This window comes from Eubalaena glacialis, chromosome 15, assembly GCF_028564815.1.
Source record: "Eubalaena glacialis isolate mEubGla1 chromosome 15, mEubGla1.1.hap2.+ XY, whole genome shotgun sequence".
Lineage (NCBI taxonomy): Eukaryota > Metazoa > Chordata > Mammalia > Artiodactyla > Balaenidae > Eubalaena > Eubalaena glacialis.
Window position 1 is genome coordinate 53,174,134 of NC_083730.1, and position 21,235 is coordinate 53,195,368.

Below are 21,235 nucleotides of genomic sequence, written 5' to 3' on the forward strand. Positions count from 1 at the left end.
ACAGGGCTGCTGGCCAACAGGTGCATTAACGGAAGGCTGGTGCCCACGAGCCTCTCACACCCTGAGTGCCTCCGGGGGACAAGTGACCCTGAGCGTTGACCTGGACCCGGGCCTTGAAGGTGAGGACAGGCAGATGAGAGCCTCCTTCTCATATTTTCACTTCATTGGAAAAGAAAGGAAGGGGAATATTATGCAGAGTGGACAGCTGCACAAGCCACTTATCGAGACCAGGAGAAACGTCTGCCTGTTTATTTCAGGGCGTCCGTGGGATGACGTGGTGGGAGGGAGAGCTGGGCAGAGAGGGTGTAACCGCGCCGGTAACATGGGATGAAGTGCTGAGCCTCACTCAGCACGTAGGTAGCAACTGAGCACAGAGGAGTGGATAGAAAAAAGCAGAAAGCTGAACAGAGTGATAGCAGCAGTGGCCTGGGAGCTGAACCCAAGGACCGCGGGTGGGACTGATGGGCAAGGGTTCACCACAACATGGAAAATACGATGTCTGGATTCTGTGTAATGCAACGCCGAGAGCATTGAACACATGAATCCTGTGCAAAAACAGGCAACCAAAGGAGTTTTGGGTGGTGCCATGACCACAGGGAATAAAAAGGAAACTTCCTCCTCAAAGTCTGGCTGAATGTCTTTTAAAAATGACCTAAAGTCAGCCTGACCTTGCACACTCCTCCAGGGAGACGCTGTGCTACCGGAGGAGCTGCCCTTCCTGCAACGGCAAGAAGGTTCCAGTTGCTGCTGCCAGGAGGTGCAGAGTAGCAGCACCGAGGATGCGGGTCAAGTGAAGTCATCTCCATGGCAATGAGCTCAGGGCCAAACATTATGCAATGACACCTGCACGTGTGTGGGTGCTCGTGTGTCTCACAGGTCACCAGAAAGTCAGGCATTAGGGTGAACTCTACCCTTTGCTCATTAAATACCACGGGTCCCTTAATATTGTATTCCATTCAAGCGCAGTTTTAATCTAGAATCTAAAGTCTACCTTATATTCATTCATTTATTCATCCTATAATTACTGAGTGCCTTCTATTGATATATACACATCCTCGTTTTAGGGGACATGGGAGGGAGGGGAAAAAGTAGAATAAGCCAGTCTTGACCTTCGTGCATTTTCACTGAGGACATGGGACATAGAGATGCAGAAAGTTACGTAATCACGTGAGAGATGGGATGGCTAAGCTTAGAACTAGCTTTCGTCAATGAGATGACAAGGGTACCTCTGTGGGCTTGCAGCGGCTTCATGCCTTCTTTGCATTTGTACCTTTCATACAGAATCTTTGAAGGATGTGGATAATTTGGGGGTAACAGAAGAGGGGAAAGGAGAACTGATAACTGAAGAACTGAACTTAGGCAAATAGTGTTTAGAGAAAGTGAGAAAAACCAGAGAAGCTGAAAAAAGGCTTAAGTTAGGGTAAGTGGGGGCCAGATCACCACGGAAAGCTGGTCTTTATTTTCTCAGACAGTGGAGACTTGAGGAAGGTTCTTATGCAAAGAGTAATGTGATGGACGTGGTGCCAGTCAGAGCCACTTCCACTCCCCAGCAGCCTGCACACAATACGGCACTCATTATACTGCACTGTCATTATTGATTAGTAGAGGTTCCCCTACCAGACCATGACCTCTCGTTAGCAGGTATGTGTGCCTTTGGCACGAAGCACAGCACCCAAACTGGAGTAGGCGCTGGATATGGTTTGAGTCATAAAACATACTAACCGATAAAGTAGAATTTAAAGCCAAAAAAAAAAAAAAAATCACAGGGACTGAAGAAAATGTTTCATCCTAGTTTTTAAAAAACCCCACACACCAAGAAGATGAAATCACACACATATGTGCATTTATCAACATTCTCTATGCACTAATAACAAAATTATGGAGAAAATCGATTTTTAAATCCCAGTATAATTGTGTACTAGCATATTCCCCTTCAATTAAGGAGAAAGGAAGGAAGGAAGGAAGGAAGGAAGCCAGGAAAAGGAAGGTCAATTGGGAGACTAAGACCATTCACACAGGAAGTGGTAAAAAAGGACTTCACCGGGTGGAAGTACCTGCAGGGGGCCATCGAAGGAAGGGGGATAATACACACTTTGTTAGAAGTTGACACCTGAGTGACTGTAGGAAAAAGGAATTGACTCTAAGGTGATGCTGAGATTTCAGGCTTTGGGGACCAGGGGGAGGCTGTCACCAATACGTAGAATCTTTTTAAAAAATTCAAAGAGAGGAATGGCCTGAAAGGCAAGACAATGGCAAGGGTTTCAGATATGGACTCAGTGTAGAATTTAGGAGTTGAGAGGGCCCTTAAAGATCATCTAATCTAACACTTCATTATACATGTGAGGGCACAGGAGCTCAAAGAGGTCAGGGGACTTGTCCGCCAAGGCCCCCCCTAAGGAAAGGCAATAGGGGAACCCAGGTAGAACTGATTTTCAACGAATGTGGGATAAGACAGCTGTCAGGCATCAGGACTGGAGCTCTGGATCTGGGAATCATCAAGGGTCGGGTGCTTGAAGCCAGGAGAATGGGTGGGGCTTCAGGAGGACAAAGCATAAAGGGCAGAAGGCAGACAGCCAAGTGCTTGGCAAATAATAACAACAGCTAATACTGGGTGCAAGTGTGTGTCAGGTACTGCTCTAAGGGTTTTCACACAGGATATTTAATCCTCTAAAGAACTTTAAAGGGTAGGTGCCTCTGGGACAGAGGAAACGTAAGTGAGAACTCTGAACTCTGTCCATCCCCATCCGCCCTGCTCACCACCGTGTCCCAGCACCTGCCTGAACGCCGTCTGGAATGTACCATTCCTATTATTTGATGAGGTGCATCAAAGGGATTGCTTCTCCAGGTTGTTAGGGCTCGTGGATTTCTGCCGAGCTGGAAGTACTTCTGTTCCCAGAATGCCAAGTCTACGACCTTTTCTGGTATTTTGTTTCTCCATCTAACACATTTAGTAAATCTGTGAGACTGGCTGAGATAGAGGTCCCCCCAAAATGGCTTTCCTTTTGCTGCTGCTCTTCTGAAAAGGCACGTTTGCACGTGTGGTTTCACTGGACGTCCAGGTGAACTGCCATCTCCTATAATTAATCTTAAAATGTCTTGAAAGTCATCGACGTGACGATAGTCTTTTAAAGCAGTGATTTCCAGCATCTGTGTATCTGTCACTGATTGATAAAATCTTCTGAGGCTATTCTAGCTCTTTCGTTTGTTCAGAGAATCTGATGGTACAATCATCCACTATTAAAAGCAGATGCAAATGTACTTTTCCATTGCTATTATATCTGATTCAATTACTGTGATGCTATAAAAAAAATGAAATTTTGATCAATATAAGCATCTTTAAGACCACAATCCCGATAGAGTTGTCCCAAACAATGGACTTTTTATCATTTATACAATATACTTTTGTAATATTTTCCGTGATACAATCGGAGATTGAAGAAGAAACAGAATCAGAGTTTTAAATTTAGGTGGGAAGTTGGAGATGATTTTACCAAGCTTCATTTTATAGATTAGGAAGCTGAGACCAAGGAAGGCAAAGCAACTTGCCCAGAGTCTCCTGGCTAGTTCATGACAAAGATAAGCAAGAACTCAATTTTATGGCTCCAATTGAATTTATTTCCAGTTGTGTCTAAAATTACAACACTAGTTTCAATTAAGAACAAATTGAGTATTGTGGATTACTGCAATTATTTCTGTAATTCATTTTAAAGGAGATTAATATTTATAACAGTTCGATTTCCCTTTAGTATGATAAACTTTAATACCTCTAAATAGTCAAATAAAATTTGAAAATTCAAATTTTTCAGCTTTGTGATTTGTGATAACTTGTACAACTGTAAGAGAGTCTGTTGTATCACTGAGAAAAGATCTGTTTTTCTTTTTATTGCAAGTTCCAGGTATCTTTGATTACTTCTTTTACTTGAATGTTAGGTTCCTCTAAACACATTCTTCATTTTCATTAGGATATTTTCAGGGGCAGCGGGGAGCATTCTTTCCTCTAATATTTTCTAAAGAAATAATCCTTTAGGCAATCAAAAGCTTTTTTGGCATCAACACTGGAATTATCATGGGTAATTTGTGCAATTTAGAGTCATGTAATAAATTGAAGTTTTTCTTACATTATCTGCCAAGGCCCTTTCATGACAAATCCACTTTGATCATGGAAAGATGTGTCATCCCATTAGGTGATTACAGTCTTTTCGGTAATGTCAAGATAAATAATTTCACATCTTGGTTTGCGTGCCATACAGGTCAATGAGATTCCATTCCTGTTGATGTTCCCTCGGGTGTGGGCAAAATACTATACAATATGTCTCAGTCCTGAGTTAGGAATTTTCTAGTCTACTAAACCGTCATTGGCCAATGAAGGTTTGTTAAATTCTCCTTAGAATTTGTACCTAACATCCTATGGTAAATCTCTCTCTCATAGATGGTGCCTTAACTGATTTTTACAGTTTTTAATGCGCTCTCAGTTTCCTTTTTCTGTGGTGGCAGCATTGAGAAACTGTGTGTGAGGTCCTGTTTGCAGCAATTTCTTCTGCTGACCATCCACTTCCTTTATTTTTTTTCTTTTTTATTTTTTAAACTTTTTTTTTTTTAGGTTTATTTATTTATGGCTGTGTTGGGTCTTCGCTTCCGCGCGAGGGCTTCCCCCAGCTGCGGCAAGCGGGGGCCACTCCTCATCGCGGTGCGCGGGCCTCTCACCGTCGCAGCCTCTCTCGTTGCGGAGCACAGGCTCCAGACGCGCAGGCTCAGCAAACTGTGGCTCACGGGCCCAGTCGCTCCGCGGCATGTGGGATCCTCCCAGACCAGGGCTCGAACCCCTGTCCCCTGCATTGGCAGGCAGACTCTCAACCACCGTGCCACCAGGGAAGCCCCCCATCCACTTCCTTTTAAAACTCTCCCACTGGTTCTCAGACAGTGAATTCTCCTGCTTCTCTTCCTGCCTGAAAACTGCTTCTCCACCTCCTTGGCTCCTTTGCCTCCTGTGATTAAACACAGGGACCCCCTCCAGGACCCACACCTGTTTTCCCTCCTGTGTGTCCACACCTTCTCCTTGGGGTCCTCTCTCTCTCTAACCCATGTACATGGTTCCCCAACCTCTACCCCCAGCCCCAAACTCTTCACGTGGGTGTTTTGTTTTCAAAAGAAAAACTGAAGTAGTCACTATGGAAAAACAGAACTTTGTTGGACTTGTTGGCACTTATTTTGTGGCTTAGTAAGTTTTTATTTTTAATTAAATATGGAGGCACTGTAATGTTTTCAGTATTTAGGGCTCTGAGTGTCTTCATGCAGCTGTGATTGGAGCCACGACAGTGTCTTGGGCTTTGTCCTCTGCCAGGATTCCATCTCCCAATAACTGTTCCACGTCCCCTTGTTTATCTCCTCTCCTGTTCTTCCGTCTAGTTTTTTTCTTTATTTTTCCCAAGGTTATGCATTGTTCATTCTGCTGTTCAAATGGAACCTTGTTCTTTCAGCCTTTCTTATATCCAGATTCCTAGTCCCTTGAGTCAGCAAAGGATTTTAATGCTAAGACCTCCCTCTCTGCTTATCCCGCTTATTTGTCAGACTGTTCTTTCCTCTGAAGGATTCATGCAAACCCATTCCATATAAAGACGTTGGATTCTTTCCTTAGACTTGTTTTTCAAATATACGAAAAGGAATATTATTCTTAGTTCAATCTGTTTCCCTTTTTATAACAGCCTGGATTTCCTTTTCTGAAGCCAGTTCTAATTCTACAGTTTCTTTAGGTCTGGTCTCTCACTTCTTCTGCAAAGTTGATTGGGTCATGACTGGCACATCTAGGTCCTTGGAGCTTCCCACTTATCCATCTTCTCCAGCCACAAGACAGCAAGCAACTCCTGGGCACAGTGCATCTTTTTGTTCTGTAGCATCCCTGCAGGTCCCGGTAGAAGCCTGTGCTTCCACACTAAGTGCCTCATGAATCAGGAATTCATTGGAAATAGGTCAGACATTTTCACAGGCCTATTGGTGCATTCGGAACCCAATGCAAAGTCTTTAGTAATGAACTAAGTGCCTGACTTCCTTCCAGAGAATAGCGTAAGCACTGACGTGGCCAGAACCTAATGTATGTGATGAAAACTCTCTGATAATGCCTCAAAATTCTTTGTACCAGTCACATTCTATTTAGGCTCATAGTTGGAGAAGGATAGGCAACCGAGTTGACTCACGGAGGACTCACAACCTGTGGTTTTAAAGACTTGGAATCTTCCATGACTCAAATTCTCACTCAGCTTCCTTCCCAGAGGACAAAGGAACTGTTAGACGTTGGGCAACAACCAGAAGTGTGGTTAAAGGTCCTTCCTCAGGAAAAGTAAACGTTGCTGCTATAGAGAGTTGAATTTTGTCCCCAAAAGGTACGTTCAAGTTCTAATCCCCAGTACCTAGATTGTGACCTTATTTGGAAATAGGGTTTTTGCAGACATAATCAAGTTAAGATGAGGTCATACCGGAGTAAGGCGGGCCCTAGTCCAATAGGACTGGTGTCCTTATAAAAAAAGAAAGACACAGGTATATATACAATGGAATACTACTCAGCCATAAAAAAGAATGAAATTTTGCATTTGCAACAGCATGGATGGACTTGGAGGGTATTATGCTGAGTGAAATAAGTCAGACAGAGAAAGACAAATACTTATGTCACTTATAGGTGGAATCTAAAAACTAGAACAAATTAGTGAATATGACAAAACAGAAACAGACTCACAGATATAGAGAACAAACTAGAGGCTACCAGTGGGGAGAGGGAAGCAGGGGCAAGATAGGAGTAGGGGATTAAGAGGTACAAACTACTACATACAAAATAAATAAGGGAACCCTCCTACACTGTTGGTGGGAAAGTAAATTGGTGCAGCCACTATGGAAAACAGTATGGAGGTTTCTCGAAAAACTAAAAATAGAGTTACCATATGATCCAGCAATCCCACGCCTGGACATATATCTGGAAAAGACGAAAACTCTAATTCGAAAAGATACATGCACCCCAATGTTCATAGCAGCTCTATTTACAATAGTCAGGACATGGAAGCAACCTAAGTGTCCATCAACAGATGAATGGATAGAGAAGATGTGGTGTATATAATATATGCAATGGAATATTACTCAGCCATAAAAAAGAATGAAATAATGCCTTTTGCCACAACATGGATGGACCTAGAGTGTATCATACTAAGTAAAGTCAGACAGAGAAAGACAAATATTATATGACATCACTTATATGTGGAATCTAAAAAAAACAGTACTTATTTACAAAACAGAAACAGATTCACAGACATAAAAAACAAACTTATGGTTACCACTGGGGAAGGAGAGAGGGATAAGTTGAGAGTATGGGATTAACAGATGCACACTACCATATATAAAATAGATAAATAACAAGGTCCTACTGTATAGCGCAGGGAACTATATTCAATATCTTGTGATAAACTATAATGGAAAAAATAGAAAAAATATAGATATATACATATATGTGTATAACCAAATCACTTCCCTGTACACCTGAAACTAACACAACATTGTAAATCAACTATACTTCAAAAAAGAAAAATAGGAATAAAAGATAAAATAAATAAGCTACAAGGATATATTGTACAGCGCAGTGAATATAGCCAATATTTTATAATAATTATAAACGGAGTATAACTTTTAAAAATTGTGAATCACTATGTGGTACACCTGAAACTTAGACAATATGTATTGCACATCGACTCTACGTCAATTTTTTTTAAAGTTTTAAAAAATTCAAAGGCTAAAAAAAAAAAAAGAAAAAGAAAAGAAAGACACAGAGAGGGGAAAGCCATGTGAAGACAGAGACACACAAGGAGAATCCATGAGACGACAGAGGCAGAACCAAGGAATTCCAAGGACTGCCGGCAACACGGGAAGGTAAGAGGCAGGCAGGGAACAGCCTCTCCTAGAGCTTTTAGAAAGAGCAACACCTTGATTTCAGACGTTTAGCCTTTCGAACCATCAAAGAATAAATTTCTGTTGTTTGAAGACAACCAGTTTGTGGCCATTTGTCAGCAGCCACGGGAAACGAACACAGCTGCCCTGGAGCTGGAGGAGCAGACGCCTGCCACCGGCAGCCACGGCCCCTCTTGGCTCTCACACCGGGATCACAGGCACCGACGCCTATGTCCACGTGCCTGGGGGGGCGAGGGGGCAGTGCAGGGCGGGGGCAAGCCTCACGCTTTCTCCTGCACAGGTCACACCGGCCTGGATGGCAGAAGCTCTGCTTCAGTTTTCCTGCCACATAACCCTATCAGATTCTTTCCAGCCTTTTCTTCTAGGAGACTGGATCCTGTTCTTCACCCCCTGTGGCCACTCTCTCCTCCTGCTGAGATCAGGCCGATCACCTGGAGTCACGTGACAACACCCTCTGGTTTCCAATGCGGAGCTGACCTGCTGAGCGAACCTCTTGGCCCCCTGGCATCTGTCTGAGCCGTCGTTTGCCTCTTGTCTCTCAGCAGCTGTGTGCTGGACCTCGGTGGCCCCAGAGGCAGCCCCGCCTCTCAGGTCAGGCTCTCCAGCGGGTACTGCCCACCCTGCCGCCCTACCCACATGGAGCCCCCCTGTGGAGGCCCCTGCACCGCCTCCGGCTCCCCCATCTGAGTCAGGGCAGCAGGCTCGGGATTTTAGACTTCATCAAGCACCGTCCTTAACAAAACTACCAGCTTACGAGAGTGAAGGTTTGGAGCCCAGACCTCAGTACAAACGAACAGATGTTCACCACCCGGTGACCAAGGAGATGGAACTGATCACGTAATCATGCACGTATCGCACGCACACGCGGAACGAGGCTGGAGTGAACGGCGAGGCTGCTTGGGCCTCGGGAGACAGCCATCTGCCCACCCAGGCTCTGCCAGGCCACCCGAGCCCGAGGGGACCAGACGCTCCAAACACCACACCCATCCTGGGTGGAAGCACCACCCTGAGGTCAACTCAAGCAGTCTCGGGGCCCATGCGAAGCGGGAAGTAACGGGGACCGGCGTGGGGACGGACAGCGTCTTCCCTTCCCACCACAGGATGCAACAGGTTAGTCCGCCAGGCCTCACCTGCACTGTCCATGGTCCCTGTCGCACTCCGGGGTGGCAGCCCCGTCGGTGCCCGTCCTGGAACAGTTGCAGCCTTCGCAGCCGGCCAGCGGGTGGAAGCTGAAGGAATGTGTCTCACACGCATCACACTGGGGCCTGACCGTGCGGGGCGGGCAAAGGCACATGCCCATCGTCTCCTCACAAAGGCGCCGGCCGCAGGAGCACGCTGGCCGGGGATGAAGAGACACGGTGAAAGGGTTAGACGCCCCTGACCTCCAGCAGGACTGCACCAGGGTTTCCAGAACCTTCCAAGGGGTCTGGGAGAAAGGTCTTGCTTTTCTTCCCTTATGGCATTACTGAGTGTGGTTTATCTGAAAGGCCCTTTTCTTGGGGCCAAGACCGACCACACCCAACGCTCATGGTGGACACAACGTGCAGAAGCTGAGTGAGGCACAGCTGGAGCTACTGACACCAAGCTAGACACCCTAAGGCGCCCCCAGACCCCGAGCTGCAGTTACATGTCATTCTAACGTGAGGCCTGTCCTCCGTCAGAGGGTCAGCTCTTCTCAGGCTCCCTGAAGGGCCTCCACGTCACCCCAGTGCACTGAGCCCAAGGTCAGGACAGGATGCAGCAGCGGGGCCCTTGTTAGGCAAAGGCTGGCCTCCATGCGGGGACTCTGCCCCCTTCACGTGGCCTGGGCTGGCCCTCGTCGAGGGCTGCAGCACATTTCCTAGATAAAGATCCATGGCCTCCTCATTCAGTGAGGAGTACACCCTGTGATCCTGGCTCTCCTCCCACCTCAGCTGAGCTTCGGTTAGGCTGCAAAAACTGAAGCCTAACCTATTCCACTAAGAAGAGAACTGAGCTGTCCAATATTTTGATGCTTAAGGCTATTTACCTTCACCTGCTTTGCCAAGCGCATGGGTCACATAGCATGGGAAACATAAATATTTACCTTCTAGAACCTTGCTACTCATAGTGTGGTCCCTAGACCAGCAGCATGGGTATACTCTGAGTGGTTACTGGAAATGCAGACTCTCAGGCCTGAGAGTCAGAATCTGCATTTTCACAAGATTCCCAGGTGAGTCTCCAGCACAGTGAAATTCAAGAAACCTGGCCCTAGGTGAGCTTCATCCACCTGGGACCAGAGATGACCTTGGCTGACCTGAACATGCACTTACGCTTGCAGTGCGGGAATCCGTAGTAGCCCATTTGACAGCGGGTACACTGCCGCCCAATGACATGGGGCCGGCATGGGCACTGCCCGCCCTCTGGGCTGCAGCGATGGCCAATGGCCCCGGCGGGGTGGCACTCACAAGGCAGTGCGCCGTCATGGTAAAGGGCCACCAGGGACCTGGCAGAATCCTTACAGAATCCAGAGGCTTTCTGGGGGCTGTGGAAACAAAAACTCATGGTGAGATCCTGGGAGGTGTGCCCAGAAACGGTCCCAACCTTCCTCTTCCCACATGCCTCACCAAGCAGGGTTTTGGGGGAGGGGCTCTGGAGTTTGGGAGGAAGTTAGAGAAAACTCCACTCCTGGACTCACAGTGGGTGACAGCCACCCCTCCTCCCATCCCCATCCACTCCAGGACACATCACAGGACAGTGGGTGGGAACTTTCGGTGGCTGGAATAAATGGGTGAAAAATTCACCTATAGGATGAATTGTATGGTGTGTGGATTATATCTCAATAAAGTAGTCACCAAAAAAATTTACACCTACATGTGTAATGATACACCAATTAGAATAATAATGGGGAGGAGGTGAATTGCCAACATTTATTGAACATGTGTGTTAGAATTTTTGCCTACACCTCACTTAACCTCACAACCACCCAACCAATTAGGTCCTAAGCCCCATTTCACAGATAAGGCAACTGAGGGTCCTAGAAATTAGGCAACATTCCCGAGGCCACAGAGCTACGAAGTGGTCGAGCAGGTACTCAAACCCATAGCTGTTTGACCTCAGAGCCTTTGCTCTTAATATTTTCTACGCAGGAGGCATCTGGCCCCCCGGGAGCCTCAGTTCCTCAGGAAACCTACAGGGGGCAGGGTGGGTCTGCAGAAAAGAATGGCAGGAGCTGACACTCAGGGCGGTTCTAGGCTCTTAGCATTCAGGGACCCACAGAGGGAAGATGGGGAGGTCCACCCCTCTGTGATGCTCCCCACTCAATCAGAGGGCAAAGGAGAGTGGGAATCAGGGCTCACATGCCTCCCCGCAGAGGAAGCCCTGTGTGGTATCTTAGGAATCTGAGTCGGCCAAGAGGAAGCAGGGAAGAGGAAGAGAAACTCCCAAGCAGCCTGTGAATCTCAGCTTGGAAGGTGATCTGTTAAGATCAAAGTTGAGGAGGGAAATCTCGCCCAGATGTGCACAACGGCTGTAGCATGTGCCGAGGACCCGGGACTTAGTGCCACTCCCTCAGGCTCCCAGAGGAAGAAGACAGACCCAAGGGCCACCCCTCCCTGGGCCTCTTGCTCTGGTTGGGAATGTGGGAGAGCTGCATGCCTCCCAGGGCCTTTTCACAAAGGATACTTACTCAATATAAAAACTGTCCCCTCCACAATTGGTGACAAACTCAAATGACTTGTCCACTGATTTTCTGTGAAGGATTTGGTAGTCGTAATTCTCCGCAGGCACCACTAGGACACGGACCTAAAGGGAAGCTGTCAGCATGTCTTTGGATTTCCAACAGCACGGCATACCTACGGCTCTCCATCACACTTTCTCTTCGCTAAGATCAACGTTCTTTATTGTTAAGCCCAACACCAAATGAAACAGGATTTATGAAAAAAGAATCACAAAACAACCCTAAGCCAGTGTTGAAGGCTCAGGCCATGTTTCCATGCAGGAAATGATAACAAGTCGGGGGCAGACCTCCTGGAGCACCTGCTCAGAGAAGCAGCAGCCTCGGGTGCTGGGCAGGGACAGAAGACGTCAGGGGTGAGCAGGGGCCGGTTAGGACAGCCAGGGCCCTGTGTGATCCATGCCTGGGATGACCCTGGATCTCCAGAGGTTGCAGTTTGTGTTTTTAAATGTGAGCAAACCAAAATGGCAGGACCAATGGGGAAACTCACATGGTGGCTTGCCCCTGAAATTCATATCCTATCAGATACTCTATTATGAATAATTGCAGCCCCGGTCTTTAAAAATACTGCTCAGTTCTCTGTACCTGTATAAACCAGACTGCGCCAGTAACAAATGCTGCAGGAAATTTCAAACATCTTCGTCAACTACTCACCAACTTATGGCTTACAGTCTACTGCTCTCATGTTATTCAGTTCAATAAACATTGCCAAGTACCTGTGCCAGACGGTGTTCCAGGCACAGGGGATACAAAATGAATAAAGTCAGGCCCCTGTCCCTAGGAAGATGACATCCTCAGAGAGAGAGGAGGCATGAGCAAGAACTGGAGGGCCACAGAGCAGGTCTGGGCAGTGCTTCCTGGCTCTCCAAGGCTTTACAGGCATTGATTGACCATGATTCCATCGACCAAGGTAATGAACAGGGTAGGGGATGCCCGGGGCTGGGCTGGTAACAGGCTAAGTTGGAGGGACTTGTGAGCTCTCTGGCTATGCGGATGTGCAGTAGATGGTCCTAGAGCTCAGGAAAGATGAGAAATGAGTTCACAGATGTGGGTGTCATTCTCACAGAGGAGAGAACAGAATCGACAGGTGCAGACGATGTTATTCAAAGAGAAATCTTAGAACAAGGGGGCTCACTGTCGAGGCCGAGGGAACTGCGACATATGGGGATGAAGGGAAAGAGAAATCATTGAAGGAGCAGTGGAGAAAGTGGGAAAAGAACAAGAGAAAGTAGCTATGGAAGCCAAAAAGAAAGAAATTTTCAAGAACAAATGAGTGTTCAATGCTTCAGAGAGAGACCTGTCAGATGACATTGAGGAGGGGCTGAAGGAGAGGGCTCCAGGCTCGTGCAGGGAGGTTTTTCTTCCTAGTCACTTCTCTATTATTCTGCTTTCCCTTGATTTTAATTGTCAAAGAAAGACTTTTTTTTTGGTAAAGTTAGCTGTAAAATTTAAACACTTTTCTATAAATCTGGCTTCAATTCCTTGGAGGAATTATTGTCATGAGCCAAAACTGACACACAGAGCAGCCAACCAAGGCAACCACGTGAAGAGCAAGCTGAGAAATAAGCAGAACGCACCCAAACTAAGGACTTTCCTTCTGGAACCTTCACAGTCACGGCCACCTCCGGCTCCGAGATGTCAAACTCAACCTGATCTCCGGCGATCACTTGGTCCCGGCAGCCAAGCACATGGGGGCAAAAAGAGGCACGGAAGATTCCTGGGGGCAGAGAGAGGCATTCCTATCACACCCCTGCCAAGGCAGGTGAGCCCTGCAGCCGGCCCTGTTCCCCGCAGCTCACCTGGCTGCAGCCGCCCTCTGTCCACAGACACCTGCGCCAGGAACGTCGGATGCACTGGTTGATAAAAATGGACCACAATGACATATCGACCCGGACGCGGTACAAGTCCTCGCAAGGTCACTTGGTTCTGGGTGGGAAAAAAAATATTCCTCAAGCTGCAGAGTTAAGAATAATTAGAATCACGGGATATTTTGAGGTTAAAAACCAAAACAACCTCGGTATTTACCCAAGAGAAGTGAAAATCCACATTCACACAAAACCTTCCCTTGAACGTTTGGAGCAGCTTTATTTGTGATCACAAACACTGGAAACAAACCAAATAACCCTCACCTGCAGAATGGACAAACCAACTGTGGGACAACCATAAATGATGCTGGAGGGAGTGACATTTGGTAAAATCACTTTGGAAAACTATGTGGTGGTTTTTACCAAAGTTGAACATATAACTGAGCAATTGCATTCCTAGGTATTTAATAACAGAAAGGCACACTGTGTGTGCAAAAGGCCATACAAGAATGTTCCCAGCATTCAAGCTCTACTTGTAATAACCGTGTAACAAAGGGTCAGACTCCATTTTTTATGTTTGACAGTTTTCAAGCTCCATCACTCACCTATTGCCTTTTGTCCTACACCTGGACAAGCTGATAAGAAAGCCCAGGTGTTCATCCCTTGGCACATGTGGGAAGTTCTAACCACACAAATTCCAGCCCATGGGAGAGGGAGCCCTCACCCAGACTCCCCCCGCCCCAACCACAACGAAAACCAGATTCAGACCCCAATGCTTGCTCAAGTTTGAGTCTGAGCCCTGCTCTCCCCAGAAAGCCTCACTATGTGAGTAATAAGTCTTTTCAAACCGCAAAAAAACCCTACAAGAATAACAACAATAAAAGATTATCTTTCAGATGACAGCTGTGCCTTGGAGGGTGACTGACTAAAGGTCATACACTAATTTTATAGCAAAACCAGAAGTAGAGCTCTATTGTCATGATTTCAATTCATTTTCCCCTATTATTCTAAGTTGCCTTGCCCATACGGGACCTTATGAAATCTTCTCTCCCAAATCCTGTTAATTTCCTATCTTGATGCAATGGGAACTGACACAAGCCATCTCTAGGATTAGAAGGACATAATGGCATCAGAACAAACATTAAGTCCTGCAATTGTGTAGTTTACAGTGAAAAAAAGGTGTATTCCCTTCATATACTTCACCTTTGTGCTCTAGATGATTAATCAATATGTGTTTATTGGGAATGTCCTGCCTACAAGTTGGGGCCGCAAAAAATTTGTTAGAGTTCTAAAAGTGCTTATGTTCTGATTTGGGAAGATAATTAATGACTCAACAACGTTAAGTAGCAGTAGCCCATGAAAATATGACCTATCCTAAGATGGGTCATGAAAAATTGCCAAATGACTATGTAGACAGCGATGCAGGAGGGAAAAGGAGCGTCAGGATGGGGCGGCCACAGACAGGATTAACCGGATGCCTCATGCCTGGGATTCTCCACAGTTGAGAGCAGAGGTGCTCAAACTTTAGGGGCATCCAAATCCCCTGGAGGATTTGTTAAAGCACATATTGCTGGGCCCCTCTCCAGAGTTTCTAATTCAATAGTTCTGGGGTGACGCCTGCAGATTTGCATTTCTAACAAGTTCCCAGGGGGTGGGGCTGGTTGGGGCCACACTTTAAGAACCACTGGTTTACGAGCAACACACTGAGGGGGAGCCCTACCTGTGGGGCCTTCAAGGTGACTCCAGTAACAGCGTCAGCAGAAGGTAAAGGGTCCTGGGGCAGGAGAGGGGAAGACCCACCACTCGGAACATCCAAAATTAATGCTGTTGGAGGAGTTTCAGGGACCAAGGAGATACAGGTGGCACTGAAAAAGAGAATACTGAAAAATAACCAAAACCCGAAGAACTGTCCTCCGGTGAAGATACAGAGTCTAAGCATCAAAAGGATCCAGAGAACCACCAGCCTGTGGAGATCTTTATACAAACATACTCAGTGCTCTGGATTGGCCAAGTGTATTCCGGCTGCCCGCTTAAGCTAAGACAGAAAAATAAAATCTTAATTTTGAAGGAAAGTAAGCTAGATGGAAAGTTTTTAAAACTTCCCTCTCTAGGACTAAAATTCATTGTTAAATGAGATCAATGCAATGAAACATTATTATTCACCTCTAAACATCAATGTTGACATAAAACTATACAAAAACAAAGAGAACACATGCCTATCATTTCTTTTAGGCACAGCCAGGTTTCATTGTCTTGGTGGTTTCAACCATATGCATAAGATGTCATGACTGTATCCATAAATTATTTTTGAATCTACATCCAAACAACCTTCCCAAAATCCCAGTAATCATTGGTTAGCTAATTCTCATAACATAGTTGTGAGATGGGTCATTATTTTCATGTTTTTGTAAATGAGGAGTCTCAGACATAGAGATTAAAGGATTGGAACAAAGTTGAGTCTTGACGAAGGCTCAGAATAGAACTTCAGAGTAACTGCCCTCAAGGGTGAGGCTTAAACATTTCCCCCAGTTGCTACTGTGTCAGCTTCCTGATATAATGGAATTCTGGAAAGATTGCTGGGATGAATGATTTAGCTCTTTTTTTTTTTTTAAATGCATCACCAGCCTTTAGCACCTTGGCCTGTGATCACTTCTGAAGTCAAATATAAATCTACACCCTTAAAAGCATTAAGTATCACTCAGCACAAACAAGGGATAAAGGAAGGAAACACATTACCTTTCATTAACAAATCTCCCATAACTGGCAATGCATTTGACGTGAGGTCTCAAATATTCCACTGAGAATTCTTCAGTGGGTATGATACAAATTTGATGCTGTCGAGCAAATACAAGAAGGTATGTCCCAGTTATCAGCAAAGTCAAGGTTATAGCCAAACACATTCTTTTAAAAAAGCTGTTAAGGGCTTCCCTGGTGGCGCAGTGGTTAAGAATCCGCCTGCTAATGCAGGGGACACGGGTTCAAGCCCTGGTCCGGGAGGATCCCACATGCCGTGGAGCAACTAAGCCCATGCGCCACAATTACGTAAGCCTGCGCGCCTAGAGCCCGTGCTCCGCAACAAGAGAAGCCACCGCAGTGAGAAGCCACCGCAGTGAGAAGCCCACACACCGCAACGAAGAGTAGCCCCTGCTCCCCGCAGCTAGAGAAAAGCCTGCACGCAGCAACGAAGACCCAACAACAACAACAACAACCAAAAGCCGTTAAGAATTCATCCAGAGGAATTATAACTATTATTGTAAAGCAGTAAAAATCATAGGATAGCACTCCCTCTGGCATCATTACGTCCAACAAATCCTTTTTACTATTTTGCAGGATCACTGACTAAATTGCTCTTGGAATAATTATACGAATAAACAAAATCATGTGAAAGTTCAAAAACAACTCTCTGTCAGCGACTTTTGACAGTTTTTTCTCTCCTGCCTTGGGCCGATGCTGGCTCTTCAGACCCCTTGGCAGAGAGAGGCAGGGATGTGGTGGGCAACCAGGGAGCCCGCTGTTCAGAAAGAGGGTTGCTCCCGCTACAAACAATCCTTCTCAATAGAGGATGATTTGTATCTCAGGCACATTTGGGCTCTGTCTCCAGAGCTAGTTTCTGAGTCACACAAGAAATTCAGTCATTAACTTAATACTTTTTGTTTTAAATCAAAACTATTACCTGCTTGATCACAAAGCTATTCGGTAACAACAAAATTTTAATTGAACACCTACTATATGCCAGGCACTGAGACGGTGGGATTCTGCAAGCCCAAGATGGACACACTCCTGCCTTCATGGAGCTTATTTTCCAGTCAGCCTTGACTCTGAATGACATCTGACTATTTCAAAAAGGGCAAACTTATGCTTAAAAGAAGGATGTTCAGCCCCATTATAATTTCCAAAAATGAAGAGGTTAAGATTCACTTGACTTATGTTTAAAAAGAGTCATCATTTTAAAAAGTCTTAAATTATTATATAGTTTATATAATAATGTTTAAAAACTAAACTCCAGATAGTTCTTAAGAGAAAGCTCAACATTTTTAATACTGTCAAGCACAAATATTTAAAACATATTAGAACAGGCTGGCCTGGCATTTCCCAGAGTGATACATGCTTAATATTAACAGTATCAGGAAGTTGCTTCATGCTTAGATAACCTTATGTTCCCTGAGATATTTATTGTAAACCTGACCACCCCTTCCTAGACCAGATCCCACTGCCTCTGTTTATCACAATTCTCAATATTTAAGTTATGCTATTAAAAGGGCATTTAATCTGCCAAAGCTGGCATTTTAACCCTTAATAGTATATATCTAATTAATTGAAAATACTCTTCTTGAAATTGAGTAACAATGGTCTGGAAAAAAATACCAGGTGATTACAACCTTGAAAATTCTGAAGGAATCTGCCAAGAAGCTAATAGACATAATAAAATAGTAAAGTGGAAAGAAAATAAACAGTAACTAATGGCATTTCTATACACCAGCAATAATAATAAACTAGGAAATATAACGACAAAAGATAGTTCATTCATAATAGTAACAACAAATACAAATTAATGAAATGGCGTTTTGTGAAATGTGTTCAAATTTGATGACTAAACTTTATTGGATGCTATAGAAAAGGCTCCAACAAATGAAGAGGCAAAACAGATTTCTAGATGGGAAAATAAACATCATAACACTGGCAATTCTCTGCAGGTTAACTTTATAGCTGTAACACAAACCCAGCCAAAACTTTAATAAGCTTTTAAAAATATATGTGGTTACCAATAAAAATACTTCTAAAATTCAGTGGTCAAAACAGAAGCGTACCAGAAGGAATCGGGCCATCCGTGCTTTGAGCCAAACGTCTGCATCTTCTAACAGCTCGTACACAGCAAGGCGACTCCTGCTGTCGGTCACAGCGCTCCGGCAGAGGACGCTACAAGAGGAAACAGTTTTCTTAACCTGACTCTCCTGGTCTCCCTCACTTTATGCCCTGTGGGGTTACTGATTGCACTTCAGTTTCTCCTGTTGTTAACCAGGTCACTGACAATGAATTTCCCTGGAGGTGGAGTTTAGGAGGGATGCAGCCCATGATCAGTAGGGGAAAAAGAACCTTCCCACTGTGCTCTGAGTTGCACCTCTCAGGGCTGACGGCCTTGCGCACCTTCTCCACCCAGCTTTATAATACTTGGTTTGGTCATCTGGAGAAAGAGCCCCAGGGCCAGTAATGTCTGATGTCTAAGACACAGCCTTCTTGGAAATTTACCAATATCGTTGGTACTGTTGGAGATTAAAGTTGCCTACTGACCTCACAATGACCATCTCATGCCGCGTCAGTAATGAGGCTGAGAAGCCCCGAGTTTGCCTTTAGAAGCTCAGTCTGTTCCTCCTAATCCTCCTTCCCTCCATGGCATCAGAGGACATACAGAGCTCAGGAACATTTAAAGTAAGATTTTGAACTAAAGAATACAGCCTCATAGTAAAACCCATAAAGGAAGTATTATTTGAGGAATGCTTCTGACTTCATCCTCTAAAGTAGCAACTTTTCGGTCTATAAATATAATTTGGAACTAGAGACATACTAAGAGAAAATGACCATCTCTGCAAAACGTTTGAAATAATGCAATACTTCTGAGGTGAGAATTAAAATGAGATAGTGTATAAAGAGCCATGGTTTGTGGCACACATTAGAAACTCAATAAATAACTGTTTTCTCTTCCCTTTTGTGCATGTGTGTGGGTGTGAATACATGTGTCAATTAAAATGTATTTCTATTGGATTCAACCATAACTCTGGGAGTTAAATATATTAAGTGACTATATTAAGTGACTCCCTTAGATTGAGTTTTATCCTCTATTCAATTCTTACTAAGAGTAGACTAACAGTAATAACTGGATAATTGAATCATTAGTGATCACTTCTCTTATGGAGGGCAGATCAGATTTATCAGAGTTATCACAGCACTATTTTGGAAAGCGGTGTTCCTACGAGCACCACTACTTTTCTGTTGGGATATTGTTTTTTAACAACATAGTTAGACCTCACTTGAGAAATGCTGGGAAAGGTTCAAACCTCAGCAGGAGAAGCTGCCATGTTGAAAGGGTCTGTCATTTGAAATAGATTTTTATGGGTCAAATATTTTCCAATTGCATCATATTTTTGGACGCTATTACTTGCAGCCTGGTCATTTTCACTTATCCACATGACATGCAAAGTAGAGAAAAAGGAAATATTTTAGACAAGTGAAAAGATACCATGGGACTTCCCTAGGAGTGGTTAAATACAATAATAGTGATTCCTAGTCTAATGCAGTATTGTCTTGGAAATCTAATGATTGAGAACTTTGGTGTTGTCACCACGTCCAAAGCCTAAATGATCTGCAGAATATCATGTACTTCTCTCCTTAAAACACCATTCAGACAAAGGTCCTGAAACAATGCTTATGGCTTGTGGAACCCTGGAAGGGTGTTCTTTCATTCTTTAGTTTTGAAATCACTCCTCTGCTTGGCATAGATAGTCTCAGCCTCTTCTGAGATAGTCAAGAGTCACGAAGGTCATTAAGAATGTTTCCTCCTGTTTGCTGGGCCATCTCCACTTTCTACCCTGTGGAGCAGGGATCAAGCCCTGATCTGCAAGGTGGAAGGGGTCAGAGAGCTGAACTGGAGGGTGGGCTTGGTTGGATGGGGTATGGAGAAGCCATGTCCCAGGCCCTGTGGCCAACAGTCTCCAGGACTCAGGGGGCGAGTGTACATCCCAGTGGTGGCTGATGTCACCTATAGATGAAACTAGTATTTTCAGAAAATGACAGAACATTCTAGGGAACTTTTCTGGGCCATCTGGTGTTCCTATTAAAAATGCATATATAATTACATTCTTTGTTTCTTTTTTTAATCATCATCCCAGAGAAAAGGGAATATTAGATTTCTTAAGGTTTTGAAAAGAAACTTTCACAGTTTATTTTGTAGGGTTGCCAAGAGTGTGATATTAATTTAATAACCATTTCATCAAGTCTCATAAAATTTTCCATTCTAAGCCACCAAAAGTAACATTTTTCATAAGTTCTTTTATTTGCAAAACAGAGAAAATGTCCAACTACCTCAAGTCATCTTGGGTTTGACAAAAAGCACATAAACATAGAGGTTATAAAATGTTCAAGGTCTTGGCCAAGAATTGGGAGGGTTCACTGTAGTTATCACCCCCCTGCCCTCTCAGGAGCCTCTGCCTTCCAGTGCCATTTATTCTACAATTAATTTCATGGGGAAACATCCCTTGCACTGATTCTTTAATTAAAGTATACTCTGAACATTTGCATACATCTTTAAACATTATGCAAAGAAAACAATTTTCAATAAACCTTTGTCAGCGCTCTTGGAAGAGATGAACTTTGTCAGGGTGAATCTGAGATTCCTTTGTCAAATTATTTTTCACCTGACGATCATCAAACATTAATGATCCCCAGTTCTGAAGGGCGTGTTGTGAAGGCAGGAGTAGTGGAGAATGTGCCAGGCACCCATGTACTCTACACGGTGTTTGAGGGGAGAGCCCTGGGTTCACTGCCCCCCATAGGGTGACACAGAGTAAAGCAAAAAGGTTGTGCTGCTTCATGTGAATCTGAGTCAAAATGGTAAGTAGAACATACAGCTTTTTAAGAAAACACAAGATTTTCAAGGTGCTGCCTACGGAGAAGCCTTCTGATACCACGCTGGGGAAGATGCTGGGTCGCACAACTACTCCCCTGCTGGTTTTCAAGCTCAGCCTCCAAAAGGAAACAACTTTCCAAGTTAGATAAAAACTAAAGTTCCCACAGCTGA

General features: G+C 44.7%; 1 protein-coding gene across 2 annotated transcripts in view; it reads right to left on the reverse strand.

Annotated features, from left to right (window-relative positions):
* The window catches only part of LAMA3 (laminin subunit alpha 3), a 233,763-nt gene that overhangs the window by 88,760 nt on the left and 123,768 nt on the right, over positions 1–21,235 (reverse strand). For both annotated transcript variants that reach the window (XM_061170276.1, XM_061170275.1), the window contains exons 25-32: positions 18,252–18,360; positions 16,180–16,277; positions 15,164–15,308; positions 13,438–13,564; positions 13,216–13,355; positions 11,591–11,706; positions 10,236–10,447; positions 9,075–9,279 (exon numbers count right to left, since the gene is read on the reverse strand). In XM_061170276.1, coding sequence (XP_061026259.1) covers positions 9,075–9,279; positions 10,236–10,447; positions 11,591–11,706; positions 13,216–13,355; positions 13,438–13,564; positions 15,164–15,308; positions 16,180–16,277; positions 18,252–18,360 — 1,152 coding nt within the window. The remainder of the gene's footprint in view (positions 1–9,074; positions 9,280–10,235; positions 10,448–11,590; positions 11,707–13,215; positions 13,356–13,437; positions 13,565–15,163; positions 15,309–16,179; positions 16,278–18,251; positions 18,361–21,235) is intronic.